The sequence below is a fragment of the Centruroides sculpturatus genome, unplaced genomic scaffold (genome assembly GCF_000671375.1).
Source record: "Centruroides sculpturatus isolate CEXI.00-Female unplaced genomic scaffold, Cexi_2.0 scaffold700, whole genome shotgun sequence".
Lineage (NCBI taxonomy): Eukaryota > Metazoa > Arthropoda > Arachnida > Scorpiones > Buthidae > Centruroides > Centruroides sculpturatus.
In genome coordinates this window covers 292,726-314,057 of record NW_019385123.1, presented here as the reverse complement: position 1 = coordinate 314,057, position 21,332 = coordinate 292,726, and the positions used below count along the sequence as shown (strand labels likewise).

The 21,332-nt window shown below is 27.5% G+C and overlaps 1 protein-coding gene across 8 annotated transcripts; it reads right to left on the bottom strand.

Annotated features, from left to right (window-relative positions):
• Positions 1–687: 687 nt before the first annotated feature.
• Positions 688–21,218, bottom strand: LOC111635085. Of its 8 annotated transcripts, none has more exons than XM_023379947.1 (7): positions 20,978–21,218; positions 7,659–7,763; positions 7,475–7,580; positions 6,850–6,930; positions 5,876–5,947; positions 2,541–2,620; positions 688–1,310 (listed from the first exon to the last, which is right to left on the bottom strand). In XM_023379947.1, exons 3-7 carry the CDS (start codon positions 7,477–7,479, stop codon positions 1,234–1,236), a joined length of 315 nt encoding a protein of 104 aa, XP_023235715.1. In that variant the 5' UTR covers positions 7,480–7,580; positions 7,659–7,763; positions 20,978–21,218; the 3' UTR covers positions 688–1,233. The 8 variants fall into 8 exon arrangements, with proteins under 8 accessions (XP_023235715.1, XP_023235718.1, XP_023235710.1 ...); XM_023379950.1 differs by having other exon boundaries at positions 2,537–2,620; positions 7,663–7,763; XM_023379942.1 differs by having other exon boundaries at positions 7,663–7,763.
• Positions 21,219–21,332: the final 114 nt, after the last annotated feature.

Below are 21,332 nucleotides of genomic sequence, written 5' to 3'. Positions count from 1 at the left end.
AATATATACTAAAATAAAATTTAAAATGAATATACTGAAGTAAACGGTGTACAAGAAATACATATTAACGTAGGTTTATATAGTTATTAAATATATAAACTGATTATTAAGTATTATCGGAAAAATAATGTAACATTGATTAGAGCAGGTTCAGATAAAATTCATCTGAAAGATTAATCCAAATATTATTTAATTAGATAATAAGTTATTGCAAAGCTTCTAATTATTTCAGTGCCTTTCTGATGAAAATTTGAGTCCTTAAGTCTGATGAAATTTAATTAGTAATTGAAAGGAAAATGTTTGCTTATTAAATTAAAAACTATATTCGTACTGTTATATCGATTAATTGTATAGCATTTTAAATATTACATCGTCAGTTTGTCTCCAACTTTAACATTTTTATTTATTCATGTCCTACAGTTATTTTAATAATAGAAATAATGTATTCATAGCTTTTAAAATGATTGTTTAAAAGTTTTGAAGACGAAGTTTTAAATTTATATTATTAAATAATAATTATCTTCATTTAAATTCTTATTTAGTTCCAAACGGTAATAATATTTTATCGTTTTAAACAATAATACAGTGATAAGTAAACTAATAGAAAGAAAATTAAAAAATAATTTCATCTACCTAACATTGTTTAATAAAAGTAATGTGGGAAGACCTCCCAAGGAAGAAATAAACAGGTAAACGATTTAAGGTGGAAATTATCGGACCATGTTTTCCATGTACTAGGTTAGCATAGCAGCCTTTATTCCCGTGATGCTATAAATTCACAAATCTCATCAAACACTCGACATCCAGTAGGAAACAGATAAGATTTGCTACAAACATAGCAATAAGTTATATTTCCTAATAAAATGAAAACTTCAATTACTAGCATATTAAAATTTAAAGAAATTATTTTAGGACTGTAATGGAACAATTTAACAATCTGACGTCTCTTTGCATTTTTCATATTGCTTTCATTATCTATAAAACAAGATCCTACACAAATTTTTGGCTAAAAGCCAAGGCGGCGTATTGGCCTGTTCTCACAAAACTTTCCTTTTTTCCCCTTCCTTTCTTGAAAGTTTTCATTGCGCTCTCATTTTTTAAATAATCCCCTTAAAGTTTCTCTAACCTCTCATAATTAACTTTGCATTAAAATATTTGATCAAGATTATTGAGCATAGTTTTATAAACATTTATTCATTCATTGATTTAATGAATTATAAATTTCTTACATAGTTAAAAACTCACCAAACTCGATTCGTCAGGTGATGACAAGGAAAGTATAAGGACGGTGACGTTAACAATTGTTAATTCTGTAAACAGAACAGAAAAATTATATATAAATTTTAAAATATATATTTTAAAATAATCGAGAAATTTTTCCGAACAAGAATTAATTTTTTTATTATAAAGATTAGAGGTTTAACCATTATTTTATTTAGAATACACAAACTATAAACGTATAGTACACGTACATTATACAACTGTAAATATCGATTGAAGAAAATACAGAAAATATAGATAAAATCGATGAAGGTTTTTGTATATTTATACAGGACTGAATACAAGTTAAATAGTTCATGAATAAACCTAAATATTTATTTATTTTTTAAATATAAAAGTTTATTACTAAATTTTGATATATGTTGCTTTTATTAAATTTTGATTTGGTATTACATACACACACTTTAAAAATTGAAAGTTGCGTTATCTTTTAAGCTGAGTTTTAATAAAAGTAATCTATGTTGTAGACCAATATTTTCTTTTACAATTATTACAAAACGCGTGAATAACCTTTTCAAATTTGGAAGTTAATCATTTTCTCTATTACTTCACTACATCTAAAGGATAAACTCCAATCTTACATTCTAAATATATTATTAAATTATCTTAAATTTGTATAACGATTTGTCTATTTTATAAAATATAATGGTATTGAAAGGAAAGGGAATTTTTTTACAATCAAACAAAATGCGATTTCAGCAACATATATTTTCATAATCGAATTTTGTGACATTTCATCATCTTTTCCTAATAAAAAATTTTGAATTATATATTTTTTAAAAAGGTTATATAAAAGTTCATTTATGTTGTTAAACTTTAAATATGTTGTTTCTCAAGCGATTTTTTTCACAAGGAAACTTCAGCTATTTTTGTTGATAGAAAGCTTTTCTAAAAGACTAAAATTCAGAAAGCAGATTTTACAGCCTAGAAGCTATTCTGTAACATTTTCCAGATAACTTTCCGGCTGTCAATCGAACAACGAGACCTTATCCTTAATGTGACAGTTGCACAAAGAGCAAGCAAACGAGAGTCAATCCATTCGCAACTGTCACAATACAATTCGATTGGGATTTCTCCCACATAAATGTAATCAAGTTTTATTTCCTTTGACAATTATATTAATATAGATTGTTTGTTCTGATCAGCAAAACGTGATACCTTATAGAGAAAATAATAATATTTCTTAATTTAGTAAGCTTTTCGAGTTGTATAAATTCAAACTTACTTAGAAAAATATAAAACTGCAGATACTTACTTACCTTGAGGTCTCATTCTCTCGTCATAGCGCGTTTTGTCGACAAGATAGTCTAAAATCTGTTTGTCAGTTAATCCATTAAACCTACATATAGAAATAACCGTTAAGTCAGAAAGTAGAAAAATTAATGTTCGCGCCGAATTTTAAATATAGGCCTATATACAGTTTTTAATCGAGATTTTAGCCATATTTTTAAAGTTTTATAGCATAAAACTGACCGTTAATCTACTTTTTAATATAGGAAGAGGAATATAATTTCTATGCACTGTTTAGAATGTCATTTATGAAGAAGCATAAATAAAAATGTTTTTACGTAATCAGTTCCGGGAAAGTAATAATATTTCCGATCATAGAGTGCTTCTCTTCCAAGTGAAACAACTTCTCGTGGAAGAGAAGAGCCATAAATCCAGTCACGAAGAATTTTTCACAATATTGACCCGTGCTATATAATGTTCTCATCAGATATGAAAGTTTAATCCAGTCACGGAAAAGTTTATTAGTAGCATGATGGAATTCCCATTCGTGTCTGTCCCACAACTTTTGCTTTCTTAAGAATACGCAAAATCTATAAAATTTTCCAAATTATTTTATATATTTGTCTTGTAGAAATTTGTGAAAGTTAATTTTTAAACCTATGAAAAAATAAGCCTTTAGATTATTAGATTCTTTTCTTCAAATTATATCCTTCGAAAACTTAAAACAAGTAATTAAAGTGTTAGATATTTAGTATGTAATGTTATAAATTTTTTTCTTTTTAACTCAAATTCAATCATAAAATATGATAAATAAGATACTTTTACCTAGTTATAAATATTATTTAGATAAAAATGATAAAATTTTGATTGTGATATGCTATAGTTTGAATTTTAGACGGCATTATTTGTCCTTTTTGTATATATACAAAAACTGACAAACTGATAACGCCAATTAAAACTAATACATTTAAATTTCTCCATTCCTCTCATAAGCAAAAACGAAGATATTGTTTGGACGATATGTCGCTAAAACTAAATTTATGGTCCTCCTCTACTAAATTTTTAAATTTGAATTTGAATCAGAAACGGAGCAGTAACAATCATTTGATTTTCCTTCGGAGAATTTTTACTTTATATTCTGATATATGTTTACTGAATATTCTGTAAATCCTTACAGTTAAATTCTTCTTCTTTTTTTTTCATTTCTTCCTGTTTTTCTTTTCTTTTTTGGTCAAATTTTATAAAGAGTAAATTCTGAAAATGTCACTACTTTAATATTTTGAAAAATTCAGTGATAAATAAATATATAAAAGAATTCAGCTCCTTTTAAAATGTTATAATTTTTTCATTTGAAATAATATTTTAAATAATTGGCTTTATTTGTTTGGTGTTTATTAATCGAATATTATATAATATACTGTTTATAAATTACTATCAAAAAGTTTTGATAATTTTAAAATATTATAAAAACTTTTGCAATTTCAATTTCAATTCAAGGAACACTTGCAGAATCTTTCCAAACAAAAAGTTACAGTATATAAGTTGATTATATCCAACAGAATTTCGGAAAATGCAACTTAAAAGTTTCGTCTTCTCAAAAATATTTTATCAATCCTTGTAAGTTATGAGTCTACTTATATTATTCTTTTCAAGTAACACCACAAATTTGATCTAAATGGTGTAGATTAAGAAATTTTTTCCCGGAAATAAAACTTGGTGTATCGTTGAATTTTTGTATAAAGAATAACCAACTTCAAATCTATTAAATTTATGATGCTGTGCATTTTACTTTAAAAAAATAATTCGAGATAAAGAAATGAGTAACGTTAATGCAGATAAATTGACTGAAAGATCAATAACGTTGATTTACCACTACACTTAATGAATCATTTGTTTGCAAAAAAGTAAAATCAACATTTTCGTTGTCGTTACAATGCTGCACTATTTAAATAGGATAATTATAAACTATAGTCATTCAATAGATATACTTAAAAATACAATAATAACTCAAATTAAAAGCGACTTTATTTTTCGAGAATTCGTTGTGGTCGTTTCAATTGTATTTCAGCTTATAGCAAGAAGATATTAAAATCGTTACTTAGTGGGTAATAATGTGTGTAAATGCTCGCAAGATATATATATTAAACTTTAATTCTTGATGTTTAACGAAGTAGTCGGATGTGAAACCTGTAAAGTGTTCCTTAATACAAATATGGCTTCCGTGGCTTTACATCCTGTTAGAGAGAAATGTCCTGTCAATTATCTCATCGCTAACCGACTTATGAATAATTAATATTGGAGAAAACTATTCTAAGAATGTCTGAGAACATTTTGTATTAATTCTTTAACCAACGTTCCTGCGGTTAATCGTTTAAATGCATCGAAAATTTTTATATAAAAAATTTCTTAACTAGATGTAATAATGATGCTATTACTTCAAGATTTATAACAACATAATTTAAAAGGAAATATTTAGATTACTGACTTGATTATTGATAAATGGCTTTCCGACAAATTCATAATTTTTGTTTACATTCCTCAGATAATTTATACTTTATACTTTACTTGCTAATAGACGTATCTGCGTGATCGTACGGAGATTTTAATTGAATATTAAGTATATGACATTTCTCAATTCTAGGCCTATAATAATACATTAATACTAATCTTAAATTTACTGTTAAACTATAATTCTATTAAGCTAATAAAAAAATATATTAAAAAAAGCTAGAATTTGATTAGTAAAAAACAAACTATTAACGCATAAATGGGTTCAACACAATGCAAAAAGGAATGGTTAATTAAATAAAACAAGCGATTTGGTTCCCGAAACAATTCTCATTTATATAAAAGACTGTCTTTTTTAATTATTCCCATCGAAAATATATTATTCAGTTATAATTAGTCATAAATGTATATTTAAATGTTTATATAATTACTAAAACTACTCTATAATTAATAAAATATAATACAACATAATTCTACTTATATCTTTTCACGTTATTATTTAAAAAAATAATTTAATTAAAACAGATTAACAGATTAGAATATTAGTAAATGTTCTAAGAAGAAGTCTATTCTAAAAACATAACAGAATTTATGTTTTGGATAAAATTCCTCGTTTAGCATAAATTTGCTACAGAATAAAATTCTGTACTCAATTACATAAATTCTTAGAGTAATCTGTTTAGTTATAATTGTTAGAACTATCAATTATGTAAGTTTTATTTCATATTTCATTTTCATTGATTGTTTGAGGAACCATTAAGTTATTGGTTAAATAAAAATATAATTTTCATTGTATAAGTGCAGCTACTTTGGCTCTTAATGCCTTCTTTCTCGAGCAGGAGGCAGGCAAACTTACCTTGGTGGTTGTGGTCCTGTGCAACATCTGGGGGCCCAAACTCCAAATACAGAAGATTGTTCATACTTGTTCCTGACAACACCAGATAGTGAGCCATAACTAAGAGTACTTATTTATTTAAATTCAGAATTTTATTCTGTTCTTGCACCTCCTTGCTGATTATTCTATCAATTTTATTCTTAATATCATGAAAATATCTATCCATTTCTATTCTATAATAGTTACTCTGATAACTACAAGGTTATTTATTAGAACTACAAAAAACTAGTATATTAATACTATTATTAAAATTTTAATTAAAAATTCATTTTATAATTATAAAAATATGTAAAAACTAAATATGTCATATTCTATTATAGTTATATAAATATACATATATTTATGCAGTTATCTGTAGATATTATATAATCTGTAGTTTATATAGATATATATAAATTACACATTATATTATAACTAAAAATATATATTTATACATATACAACTATATATAACTACAGATCTCTATAGTTTATGAACTGTACACATATATATAATTTTGAAAATAACTAAATTAAGCTAATTCCTACACTACACAAGAATACAAAATCTAATGCAATTTGAATTTAATTTAATAAATTTCTAAATTAAAATTTCTCTTTATTTTTTTTAAACTGTATGATTTAATAATTTTATTAAATGGTTGATAAGAAATCATTAACAGAATTCTTAAAATTAAAGTAACTAGATGTTTTATTTTATACATAAACATTAATATTATATAAATTAATATGAATATTTTTTGATATTATGTGCATTATTTTAATATTTATTTTGTATTTTTATACTATATAATAATCAAATTATAAATACTTGAAGTTTTTCTTAGAAAGTGTATTTGTTTTTATTTAAAAGGAGTAAAAAGTTTATAATATTAACAAATTGAACTGATTTCGTTTTATTAAATTACATTTATTAAAATTCCAGGTATTACTTACTCTTTTTCTGCTTCAGCCAAGTTCACGCCAACTGTTAGCACTGATCCCAGCAATAAAACGAACCTCCACATTCTGCACATCCTAAAATAAGATAATATAACTTATTCAATCCTGCTGAATTTTTATATCAATCTGGCTTACAAATACTATTCATATTTATTTCTTTAAAAAAATAAAAATAAACATATTTCCTTTATTAAAGTCTTAAAAAATTGTTAAACGTTATACAGTTTGAACTTAATTTGTTTAATACGCTATTATATTTAATTACTTGGTATAAAATTCAATTTTGATGGCTGTTATAAATTCAATTTTGATATTAAAACGCACCCATTTTTAATCATGCATATAAGAAACTGATGATTTTTTAAATAATAAAAATAATTTATACGTTTTATTTATTTATAAAGTGTTCACGTAGGAAAATGTAATTAGTTACTCATACGTTCTACGTGAATTTCCAAAAATTCCACTGATGTTATCTTCTCTACCTGCATGCATTACTCATTACAGAAAACTATTCAGACACGTTCATTATCAACTACCAGCAATGAGAGATGTAAGAGTTAGGATATTATTTTTTCAAATTGGATTTAAAAAAAAAAAAAACAGATCAATGACCTACACCATCCTTTAGTTGATGTCATAATCTGGAAATGCGGAGGAATCTTGAAAATGAGAAATCCATGAATGAAGGGGCGACGTTTGAATCCAACAGCGACACTTCAATGCTGTAAAGGGTACGAACAATTTACTCACAGAAGAAAAGAAACCGAGGAAAAACCTTTCGACTTAAATATCTAACTTACAAACCTGCAGTAGCAGTACCACTATTTAGGAGTCTCTTCGATGCGGTTTTCTATGTTGCCATGACAACGATTGACGACAATCTCTCTTCGGAGTGCACCATTGAACTAAAGGGGAGTAAGGAATATCATGCCGGTCGAATTGAATTACAGCCGTTTCTTTAATATTTTCCTATCTAGCTTAAAAATTGCAACACGCACAAGAAAATTTCCTGTAAACTGCTTTCCTATTTATATTGACGTTTCGAGTAAGATCGTTAATTCTCGATCGTTTCGCTTAGTAATTTATGAGTGGGGGAAAATCGAATTTTTAAAATTTCTAATGAAAACCGGGAAGAATTTATACGCTGTACAGTACAATTAATATCATTAAATTCACTATTAACACCTCTTTCGCTAGTTTTTCTAGCTGAGTATACGGAAAATATAAGCAGGTTACAGGTAGGCTATAATCTTATAATAGGAACAATTACAATAAACGAGAGAATATTGAAGATAATGTGTGATTCCTAAGATCTTCAAAGAAAATAAATGCGGTATAATGAAAAAAAAAAAAAAAACTTGATAACGATTCGAAATAATTTACAAAATGAAGTATGCTTTTATTAAAAATTTAGTATGCACTTTTGCTTAAATGCTGTGATCCAGCTGCTTTTTAATCTGTATAATGTAGATTATTAACTAGAAAATAATATGCATATATTCTAATTACATTTGCCTACAATATATTCATATATAAAATTAATTTTTTTTTAAATTATATAAAGTAGAAGATACGAAAAAATATTAAATATGTAATCATAAAAAATAATATTAAAAGATAGGTAAGTATATTAGATATATTTTTCGATATAAAAGTGGTAAATCGTAATTAATTGAAGATAAGAGAGAATGTTTAGAAACAAGAAATGAAAAATTAGTAATAATATTCAATAAACAAAAAATAAAGCTGGAAATTAAAGAAAAAATAGAATTTGATAATTCAGAAAAAAAAAGAAAATTAAAATGGAGTATTCGAATCAATATAAAATAGTAATAAAGGAAACAAACAAACTGCAAACTCTCTTTTATAACAATTAATAAATAATTAAAGAAGACAACAAAAAATATTTGTTATATAGTTACAGAAAATGTAACACTTATAATATATTCTGAATGAATATAATTTATTTATTTGTATTACAGTTTTATGAATCGTAAAAATAACATAATACACTGCATATCGTAAACAGCCAAAAGAAGAAAACCCTTTGCTTTTATTTCTGTTAGTGATTATTGTTATAATTTAAATGTATCTAAACTAATTTTCTACACAAAACTTTGATTGTAAAATTAAAAAATGATAAGTCTTTTAGTCTTTATCAAAAGATACCAACCGTTATTGACAGATTTCTTTAGTGCAAAAGAAAGAATTAATAAAAGATAACCAAAGAAGTTGTAGGAATTATAACAGGATACGTTATTGATTCGATGATGATTTTTTTTTTACATAATGAAAGAGATAAATTATCAGAACCTGTAAAAACATCGATAAAATAAAAATTTAACGACTTTTTTCATTTTTATTTTGGGTCTTTCCGCCCTGTGGGCACTAATAGGGCCTTTTTTCTGTATCCATCACGTGTTCGATCTGATCGACTGGAGGAGAAATGGAGCCCGAAATATCCGGGCCAGACTTTCTATGAAAAGAATCCTGCAGTCGATCGCCCGGATTCGATCCTGGATCCTCCAAGGAGATAGACTGACGCCCTAACCGCCTTCGATCCTGAATTCTCCATAGAAATAAGACGACGCCTTAAACGCCTCGGCCATCCGGCCATCAATGTAAAGAGATTGAAAACGATTAAAGAAGAAAATGAAAATCTAACGTGTATCTAAAAAATTATTTAGAAAACACGAAAAAGTAAATACATTATTTAACTATATTAAAAAAAAACAGCCATTATTCATAAAAATGGTTGTATAATTAAAACGACTGACAATCTTAAACATTGCCGTATTTATTATGAACTAACTTTTAAATCGCCATTATTTTGATAGTAAAAACATTTTAATCACAGAAATATTCCATTTAATTTTTTTTTTATTTCCGTACAAAAACGTTTATTTTTATCATGTAATTTTCCTTTTAAAGTACGATAGCTTAAGAAATGAAACAGAAAAACATAAATAATAGCACTCCACATTTTTGGGGCAACAAGACTCAGACTTTATCTTTTTCTATGGCTTCCGAATTCTATTCCGGACAAATGGAAGTAAACAGAACTTGTCGGATGATATGTCAAATTCTAAAAGAAAACCCAACTTAAATGGTTTTCCTTCCGACATCGTCAATCTAAGAGAAGTCTTTCTATAGCACAATGCGATTATTTTCGTTAAAAAATCTTTAGTTATTTTATTAAAAAAAAAAAAAGAAATCTTAATGAATATCTAACGTATAATTTTTCACTTGTTATATAAACTTTAAACACGGAGAAACACCGATTCGTAGCTAAATATATCCCAGACAGAATGGTTTGTTATCAAAGTGATTTTAGTACTTGTACTAAAAAAGAGCATTGAAAAATTTTATTTGGCTATAATGTTATTTACAAAGTTTTGAAGTGAGTTATGAGGGAAAAAGGCGCTTAATAATTCCCCTGATAAAATATTAAAATCATTCAAGATCCAAAGTTCAATTGACTAAAACCCGTAAAATATTTTCGATATTTTAAAAATAATCATTAGATAAATATAATTTATCTAAAATGATCTTTATGGCATTATCGTAGACAAATTAAGAACAAAATTTATCAAATAAATATCTCTACAATCTTTAATAGACACCGTATCTTCGCCTGATTTTATGCAATAAAACTGAGCTCCACCCCAATAAATATAGATAAGGACGAATTGTTTCAAAGCAAATCTACAAATAATCATTTAATATGAATTTTAAAATATTGGCAGCATTAATATAGGATGTTAAAATGTTCATTTCTCGGAAAGAGAATGTTATATAAAGAGAAACAGATGTTAGGTAAATTCTCCATACTGAACAGTACAGTTTTAGGAAGTAACTAAAAATAGATAATATCGATCGAAATCTTACATAAGATACTGTTTCGAAATTTTATCCTGATTAAATTTGATGTAATCAGATATAAAAAGGATGCATAAATCATAACCTATAAATACAAACTTCAATTTACAAATGTTTGATTTTTATGATCATTCAGCATATATAAAATGCAAATATTTATATTATATACTGTTCATACATTCCATATACAGTATATATGAATACTTGCATTTTATATATACATATATGCATTATGATTTATTATTTCATAAAAACAATTATTATGTTTTATAAATTATTAATGTGTATTTATGTAATAAGTTTATATTCTGTTTTCTACGAAATAGATTCTTAAAAGAAATTATAATAAATCAAAACTTCAATACATTGTTAGTTATTCAGTCTCTTTATTGTATAAAAATCTTTATAAAATAAAAATTATAATCAATTGTTAATTGAATTCCATATATTTAACGCCGTGAAACATTGTCGGAAAGTTAAGTTTGAAGCTCAGCTCAGTTGTATGTATGTGATTGAAATCAAAATCTCTTTATATCTTAAATCAGAACAAGCATTTCGGAAACTAAATGAGGCATTAGCTATTACTTTTTCTAGCTGTATGCTTCCTTTCTTTTATTTTTTTTTCGTAGAACAGTGACCTACTTTTGTACTCTTTATTATTTAATATTCAAAAATTTATAGATAATTTATTATAATGAAATTGTCTGCATAATATTCCCGTATAACTATTGGAAACAAGGCAGAAATTTTATTAAAAGTTAAAGTAATGAATGTGTTAGAAAAGGAAGAAACTTAAAAATAAATTTAAAACGTTATCATATTAATTATTTTTGCAAAAACTTAAACAATAACGACATTTATTATAAAACATGTAGACACAAACATCTTCCTTGTTGTGTAAGCACATTCCATTTTTCATTTGTTATAATTTATATGTTTAAAAAAATTATCTCATATCGAGTTGTTATAATCTATCCTTAAACCTATCCAAATAATTCTTAAACTTATATATTACCCCAGCGAATATTTAGCATAATATTAATATATAGATAATCATAATCATAATATAAGAAAAATTCGATTACAGACATAACTGATATTAACTTTTTAAAATTCTTCCATTTACGTTTTTAACAATAACATCAGTTATAATCGAACTTTAAAAATAAAAGAGAGAGAGAGATAATATATTTTAAGGAAAAAAAAATCAATTTAAACGAATTTTTGCTTTAATCGAAAGAGACTTTTTCTAATTTGCATGATAATACTAAAGTGCAATATGCGATGGATTAAGAGAGAACAGTATTTCTCATCTAAAGCTATAACGAAAATGAATGCTGTATTAATACATAAATTAAATTTTATTATTATTTTTTATTTTTTTGTATCTTGTTGTAATTTTTAATATTCGTTATAACTCTTAAAAATTCTGTTATATTTCTCTTAAAACTTTTTAAATATTTTAAATGAGTTATTCACATAGTTAGAGATAAGGTAAAAACTTAAGCATTAAGTGAATTATGATCTAAGTTTGGATCCCGTTTAATCGAAATTTTTACTTTCTATTGCTCTGTCAAATATAGGAAACAATGTTTTTCTCTTCGCTTTCCGGAAAAGAAAAATTGTTATGAGGTCATCTATCTACATGTCTGTGGCCTCGGAGAAGTGTTATGTCATTCATCCGATTTGATATAAACTTGGCACGGAATCACCAATTGATACGAATTAATATCTCGTAAATCCGATACTTGAATACCATTCTGAGTACTTTAAGTAATATTTTAGAGTACACCGGAAATGCCAAAAATTTAAAATTAGATCACAAAAAAAAAAATACTTGTTTATTTAATTAAATGAATCGACAATGCAAACTCGAAATTTTTTGAAATTTAAATATATATATTTAAATCAGAATATTATTAGTTTAATATTAAACTATTCAGACGAAATTGAATTAAATGATTTGTTTTGGTCCGTTTGTACGTCATAATCGGTTTAAGATATTTGATCTCGGAGAGGAGAATTGTGTAGACAAATGGTTTACAATATCTTATTAAATCAATGCATATTTTCCACGTTTAACGGTATAGGATACATCCTTAATCAAAGGCATTTCTTTAAGCTAATATGAAAAAAAAAACGAACAATGAAAGTAGGTCAAAGGAATACAAGAGTCTATTTTTGTCTTGGGGACATCAAAGATCAATGGAGGACGCTGCAGCCTGTAGATTTCTCATATGATTTGCTTATTGTTTTTGTAACTCATTCCTCCATAATACTTTAAATATGAAAATATCTGTATGTACGAATAAATTAGTTATAAGACTACATCTCCTAGATATAGAAAAACATTTGTTCTGTCAGATCGATTAACTAATCTATGTATGTGATTGGTGATGAGCCCGCCAACTTCCTATTAGTTATACGCTGATAATGATAGCTTATAACGAAGAGAATTGAAAAAAAGAGTCTAAACAGCTGAAAAAGTCAAAGTATTCTCATCGGATGAATGATGTATACATCTGAAAATTGAATTGAATTCGTTAACAAATGACATCAATTATTATGAATAGCAGATGTAGTGGAATGAAATTTATATTTTGATAGGACAGTTTTCGAGGAAAAGTACTATCGTAGTTTTTATCGATAAAGGAGTTCTTGACGCGATTGTATCGGGCATTGTTATATAAATCGATAAAGTGCTCAGAGTTATATAAAACGAAAATAAATTCAGTTTATTCAAATACATCTACAAGCGTACGAGTCTGAATGATTACCCAATTTTACAAAAAACTACACCGTAAATATTTTCTATATATAGAAAAATATATGTATATACCGCTTTCATCGCTGATGTATAACAATTATAACATTTGTTAGCGATAACAAGTAAAAGTTACTGTTTAATACAGTGGCATAACTGAAAATGTATTCGGAGTAGGCTAATATTGAATGCCTCTTTGAATTTATATGTGCTTTGTTTATAAATGAATGCATTAAATTAATTAAAATTATTAGTAACTTAAGTTTACTTTTTTTTCAAATAAAACGGTTAAAACTGCACATTAAAAAATTTAATGTATTGTTAGCGTTGTTAATTAAAATTTTTTTCCTAGTTTAAAGTTAAAACTTCAGGAATTAATTACCGCTCTTATAATTCTTCCTTTGGCTACGATAATGATTTAATAGCGTATTAATTTTTTAAACAAGACTTACATTTTAATTGCCGATAAACAAATCTATAAAGCTGCTTCAGAAAACTGACAGCTCGTACTTAGGTAGACACTGTTTATCACGGTAGTACGGATCAATGAATTGACCGTGGTTGCGATTGGCGCACAAGAGATCTCCTATTGTCAATTTATTGACATACAGATACTGCTCGAGTGACCGAGAAAGGAAAAAACTATTATCTCGATGGTATTCATTTTGTTTCTTTAATTTATTTTAAAGCTCTTTTGTACAGAAAGAAGCACATTGAAAAAATATTTCACTAACAGATCTGATTTCTTAAATGCGTTAAAAATTGATATAGATATATAACAGTACTCATTAAACTTGAAATAATTTATGAAGGTGAAGATTACACAAATATATATAATTTAAAATTAATATACTATGGCTATGGAATCTATTTAGTTGTTATATTATTTATATCATAATATTTTACCTTTTACTCGTAACGATCTTTAATCATTTTCTAAACTGTTTGAACTTATTGTATGATTCTAAGTATAGTAATAAATGCCATTTTTATGATAAATTTCAAACAAATTTCTTATTTTTCATTTATAAGCCTTATAGAAAATCTCAGCTACTTGGCCAGACAACTAACCTTGTCGCTATTTATATCGTACTCCACTCGATACTTTCAAAGAAATCTCAACTAGGCGTACAGAAACAATACTAATTAACTCACTTGTTTGTAAATTATCACAAATTTTATAAACCTATAAATGTTTCCGGTTAATTTTGAACAATAAATTTGTTCTTATTGACATAATATTTCAGGAAATGCTACAGATTGATTTATTTCTTCCTCACACGGGAAACTTCAATATCATAACGTAACTAACGTAAGGGATGAATCTGTTTAATTAACGTTGCAAGCAGCGTTATGAAGCGCCTAACCCGTTATAGTATCGTATTTCGGCAGTAAACGGTGTCTAAGTGATAATTGATGATTATTCACCCTGTATATCGTCGATTATTCTTTTGTCTAATGGATAATTAACCTTTTATCCGGACAAGGTTTACAAGATTGATCGAAATACAAACATGTCTCGATTATTCGCTCCATTAGACTTAATAAGACGCAATTCCCTTGTTCCGCTGCTAAGAAAATTCGATTTTGATCTCAAACTATATATAGAAGCGACATTCATGCTAGTCTTGTCGTACTGCGGTTATTGTTGAGCTTTTCTCAATCCCATGAGGTCGTCAGTCATGCGTCCGACTTATACTAACACCGAGAAGGAACTTTTCTTTTTCTGATCGATCTCTACCAGGGTTTTTTTTTATCCCTGTCACTTTTTTTTACATTTAATTATCCCGGGCGCTAGATAATTGCGTTAACGTTTTCACTAACTGATCACGTACTGATAATGTTGCGTTATGGCACGATTATTTTTCTATTGTTCCGGTTTAGTATCTAAAATAAAATTAGTTTATCGCGTGATAACGACACATACTCAGTAGACTGAGTTTACGCACGATTAACTTTAGGCCAAACTAGATAAATATTAGGCTTATTGCTAATCGTCTAAAGAATTAAACATCGACTAGGCCCAACTACTCGAATTGCTCGATGCTATTTTGAAGCAACGATAATGTCTATCAGATTCTTTCTACGAAATCTCCAATTTATATACAGCTTTGAGATGATCTTAATATAGTGTAGTTGCTGTACACCTACAGACACGCCCACAATACTATTTCCTGACGATCATTACAGAGGCAATTAGTTGCTAGAGCATAACTGCAATCCATTCAGATATTTTTAATGTTTGATTCAAGGACGCAATCCTTTGTAATCTATAATATCAATAATTACAATCAATCGGAAACTTACTACAGTCTGATTCTTACTAATCGTAGAATTTACTTTTCTATGTTAAATCTGCATCGGAAAAGGATAACTCTAGTAGTTATTTAGCATCGATTTGGCAAGTTACACAGATCTATAAAAGGATGGCAAATCGAGACAGCAGTAAAATTCGACCAATTTTATCGATGAATGAAACTACTTTAAATCTTTGATATTTTCGAATCTTAGAAAAAATTTAACGTCTTTAAAAAACTGTATTGACAGAAATTTCAATGATTCTTATATATATTATAACAATTTTTAGAAAAATTTTGCAGTTTAAAATTAATAATATGATATTCCAATGTAGTTTTAAAATCGAAGTAAGCGAATATAATACTTCTATCTCAACCCTTATTACTTATTTATTTATTCTTAGAATATCTATCAAAACCAAATCAAAAATAACAGAGAAAACTTACTCAATGAAACATTTATATACTAAATTAAAAATGAGTAATATTCAAATACGAATGAAATAATTAACTGGTTTTTAGATGCTTCAAATAAACTGTTTTTAGAAAAATCAGCAAAAATATCAAAATCAGTTTTCTATTTCATTTCAAACACGTTTTATATATTAACAATCAAAACTTAACATTACCATTTCATCTCAAATGGAACAGTTTGAAACAATTATTTGATAAACTCTCTCTCTTAATCCAGACAAGCGTACGATCAAACAGACTCTCTTTTAAACACCTTTTTTCGTTTGACTCAGATAAAAATAAATACTTTGTTTTCAGAATTAGTGTATCTAAACGACAATAAAATAAAAATTAACAAAAACAACTTTTAAAATACAGTCGAATCCTGTACAAATATTATAGGATATATATATATATAATGGTTACAGTCCTCTTTGTAGTTATCTCCTAGTTATTCCTGGTGAGTAAAAAATCATTCCATCAACATCAACCTAGACCTATTTCTGTAATCCCATCCCATCCATAAAAAGTGCGTTTCGAACATACAAAAAATGTAACGTACAATAAAAATTCATATACTAAACAAACGATTCTAAGTTATAAAAATAACAGCAAAAATCACTTTACCCACCTAACTATTATTATCAAATTCCTTGCTGTTACCTCATTTTATGTAATTGTTACGACAGTTCGATATCACCACATCATTTTTTTGAAATCCTTTTTTCGGCATTCGTACTCGCTGCAACTCTTTGTGCTTTCTACTGAGGTTTGATTGCTTGTAGTAGTACAGCAGCATTTCTCTACGTTCTGCATGCCAGAAATAAATAAGCAGTGACTACCTCACTGGAAATTCGCCAGACGTTGTTTCGTAAACTCACCTCTTGCGTGACAAAACAGTAGGCTACACAATTGTTCCAAAGTTAGTTTACTTACGTTAGAAATATTAAGATTTAGATAGATAAAATTTTCCATGACATAACGAATTAATCTTCACTGTTCGCTCAGCTGAAGTAGATAAACAGCAAATTTATATATCATCTATCATCTGTTAAAGGAAATTTTGGTAACCATGTTCGAAGCAGTTTTGTATTATTACTTAGAATGGATACTACGTGGTATTATATAAGGCTGCACTTACTGAAGTTTCAGTAAACAAGTATGTTTTACTATAGGCCTAAACGATAGACATTAAAAAATAAAATTTGAAAAGACATTAGGAACAGGAATAGTGCATCTTTATATTTATTATCTTTCTAAGGATACATGTTAACGACTTAAAAATCGTTACCATATATCCTTAGAAAGGTAATAAATATAAAGATACACTCGACATACTTGACTATTATTTCAATGATTAATGGAAAAGAACAACTGCGACAGCTAAATGCATAGATTTATGTCACTGGCGATCGGGGACGACTCCTGAATAAAAATGAAGCTTAGAACTGGAAAAAATAAATAAAAATGTAGAACGAACTGTATCGATCCTTTCTAGAGAAGGATTCTACGTCCTCTCAAAAGCACACGGGTCTTCGTCCAAATCACCAATTCTCGGATTAGCGACGTAGAAAGGGAGAGAGAGAGATCTAGTCTCACGATAGATTTTTTTCTAAATATTTTCGAACGCAGCTGAGCCCAGATTATTTGTCTTTAATAGCTGATCGATTTCGGTGGGAGAATAGCGAGTCGAGAGCAGTAATTACTAAGAAACTAGCTCGTTTGAAATGGTAGAAGTGCTGGATGTGTGTCGCCACTTGGGCGACTCAAGCGATGCATTGCAGCAGCTGCTCAGAGTTGAGATCGATAAAAGACAAAGTATACATGCTGTATGTTGTAATTGTTTATTAATGACCTCCGTTAGAGATCACATATAATTTGATTGGAACATAAGATTCCCTGAATAAAAAAAATAGAGTAGATGAAACTATTTTCATTTGCTCGTCAAATTGGGCAAAGTGTCAACATGCCTTTATAAGTCAATGACCCAAACTATACAGTCGATTCAAACTGTGAAAACTGAATTAAAATTTATCCGTATTTCATTAAATAAATTCTGTTTCCTTCTATTGGCATTTGCTCTCCTAATGTGATTTATACATTGATATCGGGATAAGACCAAGATTTTTCTATAAACTAGGTTCTATCTGGAAATTATACTGTTTGGCAAACTGCCCGAATGCTAGATTATACGTGAATAAAATCTAAACAGTCGATCACCTCTTTAAACTCTGAATGCATTCTTACCATGGACTCTTAGACCTTATCTTAAACATTATCGACGTTGAACTGCTTGTTTTGCTTTCTATATATATATATATATTCATCAGAAAACTCAATGATCTTAAAAACTAAATATTAAATTTGTGTCTGATTTAATTTTTCAAACTAAGCTTAAATTTGTTCTTAATGCGTTGCTCCATTAAGAAATATTGGCGCCGTAATGGTATATTACTGGTAATTTGTATTTGCGAGGCGATGCTTTGAGCACTTAAAATGCAAGCTTTCTGCAGCTTTTATTTTTCTTTAGTTAATTATCAGAATTTAAATATGCTAAAACTTTTTCCAAGATTTCCAAGAAAAAAATATATTTTGAATCCTATCTTATGCTAGCCAGTGAACAGAAGTAATTTTTTTAAAACGAGAATTAACCTACACCTAGAGATTTAAACTTGTGATCTAGATAAATGACCAAACCCACATAAAATCGATAAAAGAAACGCAAAGATAATACAATAGATAAAAGAATTTTAATAATTATAAAGATGGTTAATTAGATTTGATGAACTTCACCATTACATTCCTAATAAATAATCGAACTTTTATTCAATGTTATATTAGGTTAGTCGTGATTAACTAATGTATTTAGGTCATAACAAAATAAAAGGAAATCAAATAACTTTTTGATCATTTTTCTTTTTGCATTAAAATAATACTTAAACAATTTTTTTAGTTTCAAAAGAGGTTAATTCGAAGTGAATAATATAATTTTTAAAATCTTTTTAAAAAGCCATTACCGCTATTGTACAGTTACACGTACGATGATCGGCAATAAAAAAATTTTTTTAAAACATTAAAATTAAAATTGGAAATCGGCCAAAAAAACTAAGATATAAATATGTATTAGTTTTTAAATTTGGATTTGGACAGGCTTCTATACAATTGATAAATTCCAATCACGCTATCAAAATATCGATTTTTTTTAATAAAGTACCATACGTAGCGATAAGTAAATGCAAGAACTTATAACATTATGAGGGTTCAGTGTAACATGCATAAGAGTGATATATAAGCCCAATAATAACTCAATGACACCTGAATCTATCTCTCCACCATCTGCTACATCGCAGGTATAACCAAGTCTTCATAACTTCATTTATCACATTTGACTGATCTTTCATTAATTGTTATTTTATAAAATTTTTTACAGTGAAATAAGTTCCAAATGGCAATATTCCAATTGTGTTACTACACTTTCTTCCTAAAAGTTTCTTCTTCTCCACCTTTACTTATAAAATTAGGCCAAAAAAAAAAAACAATATTGTATTCGAGTTATAAAACCGTAAGCTGAATCAACATTTAATTTTTTTTTACATTTTTATATTTTATATTATATTAAAATGTAGAAGTTTTTATTTTTTATTCCCTTTTCGCTATGAAATTTTGATATATGCGGATCTGAAATACTGTATATAGGAGCACCTAATTGTTTGGTAAATTATCTGTGGAATGGAAAGGAGCTTATTGCACTCAAAAGGTTAGATTAAATTCTTTTCTAATTAAATTCTTAACTCAATAAGAAATTTTCCTAAAGCATTTTTCTGTCAAGGGATGTATCGTGCATTTCATGCCGTTGTCTCGAGTCTAAATTGCGAATTTGTTTGTACTGCATGGAATTTATGATCTCAAAGCAAATTACTATAGCGGCGAATGATACAAAATTAACACGTCAAACATTATATAACACATTAAACAATATATTTGAAAACAGTTCGGACAATTCTACTTAACACTGCATAAAAGCAATTCGAAGTTACTCGAAACAATCGAATAAATCAATTCTAACTTTTTACATTCAAGCAAAACTTCAATTTTAGTTTTAGAATAAAATGAAAAAAGAAAAAAAAACATTTATTTAATCGACAAAAGCACGTAAAACATCAATAAAACCTCATGTTTTCAATAGATGATTTAAAAACTGGCCATAATATATAACTTAATAAGTATATAATCATTCAGTTACTTTATTCATCAATCTCATTGTGACATTTTTTAAGATATATGAGATTCCAGCAAGACTCGAACTAGAAATCATTGTATAAGCGGTCAGTAGTCTATTAACAAAACAAATTTTATCCTTCAATTTGTTCGAGAAAAACACAAAAAACGCCTGTAAAACTGTTGATCCAATTATGAATGCATTATCAAGAATCATTGGAAAGTTTCATTCGGTCACTGGAGTAAAGTTGTACGACGTTCCGACAACATTACGGTCGTCATAGTAACTATTTTGTCCAAGTGAAAATTCACATAACTACCGCACTCTATTCTATACCAGAATAATTGATTTTACACTAGAAACTGCAGTAACTCGTGTTTTTACCTGATGACGTCACTTAGCAGGTGATTATGCCGCCACAAGAAAAGTATACGTTTTATTGACTATAAATGTGTTTTCTTTGGTGGAAAAAAAATTGTTTAAGTTTAGATGAAAATAAATACTTACCTGGTGGAGTCTGCAAGAGGATGGCTGGAAAACAGCGCTAACAGTGGCTAAATGGCCGAAGATTCGGATGATTGAAGGCGAAAAATTACGAATTTCAATATTGCCGTTTATACTCGAGTATTAACGAAGGTTTTATCACAAATAAATCAATGTTTTACCGATAAATATAAACGAATTTACGTACATTGTTTTTTTCAATGTGTTGAAGGTGAACTCAACGAGGCAGACGTCTCGTCTCCAATGCATCGTCTGCCTGTGTTTGTTCGATGACGACATCAAGAAGCGATAAATGCGCCGCATTAAATATATGTATTTATCTACCCGATTATCGTTATTACTTATCGGAATGAAAAAT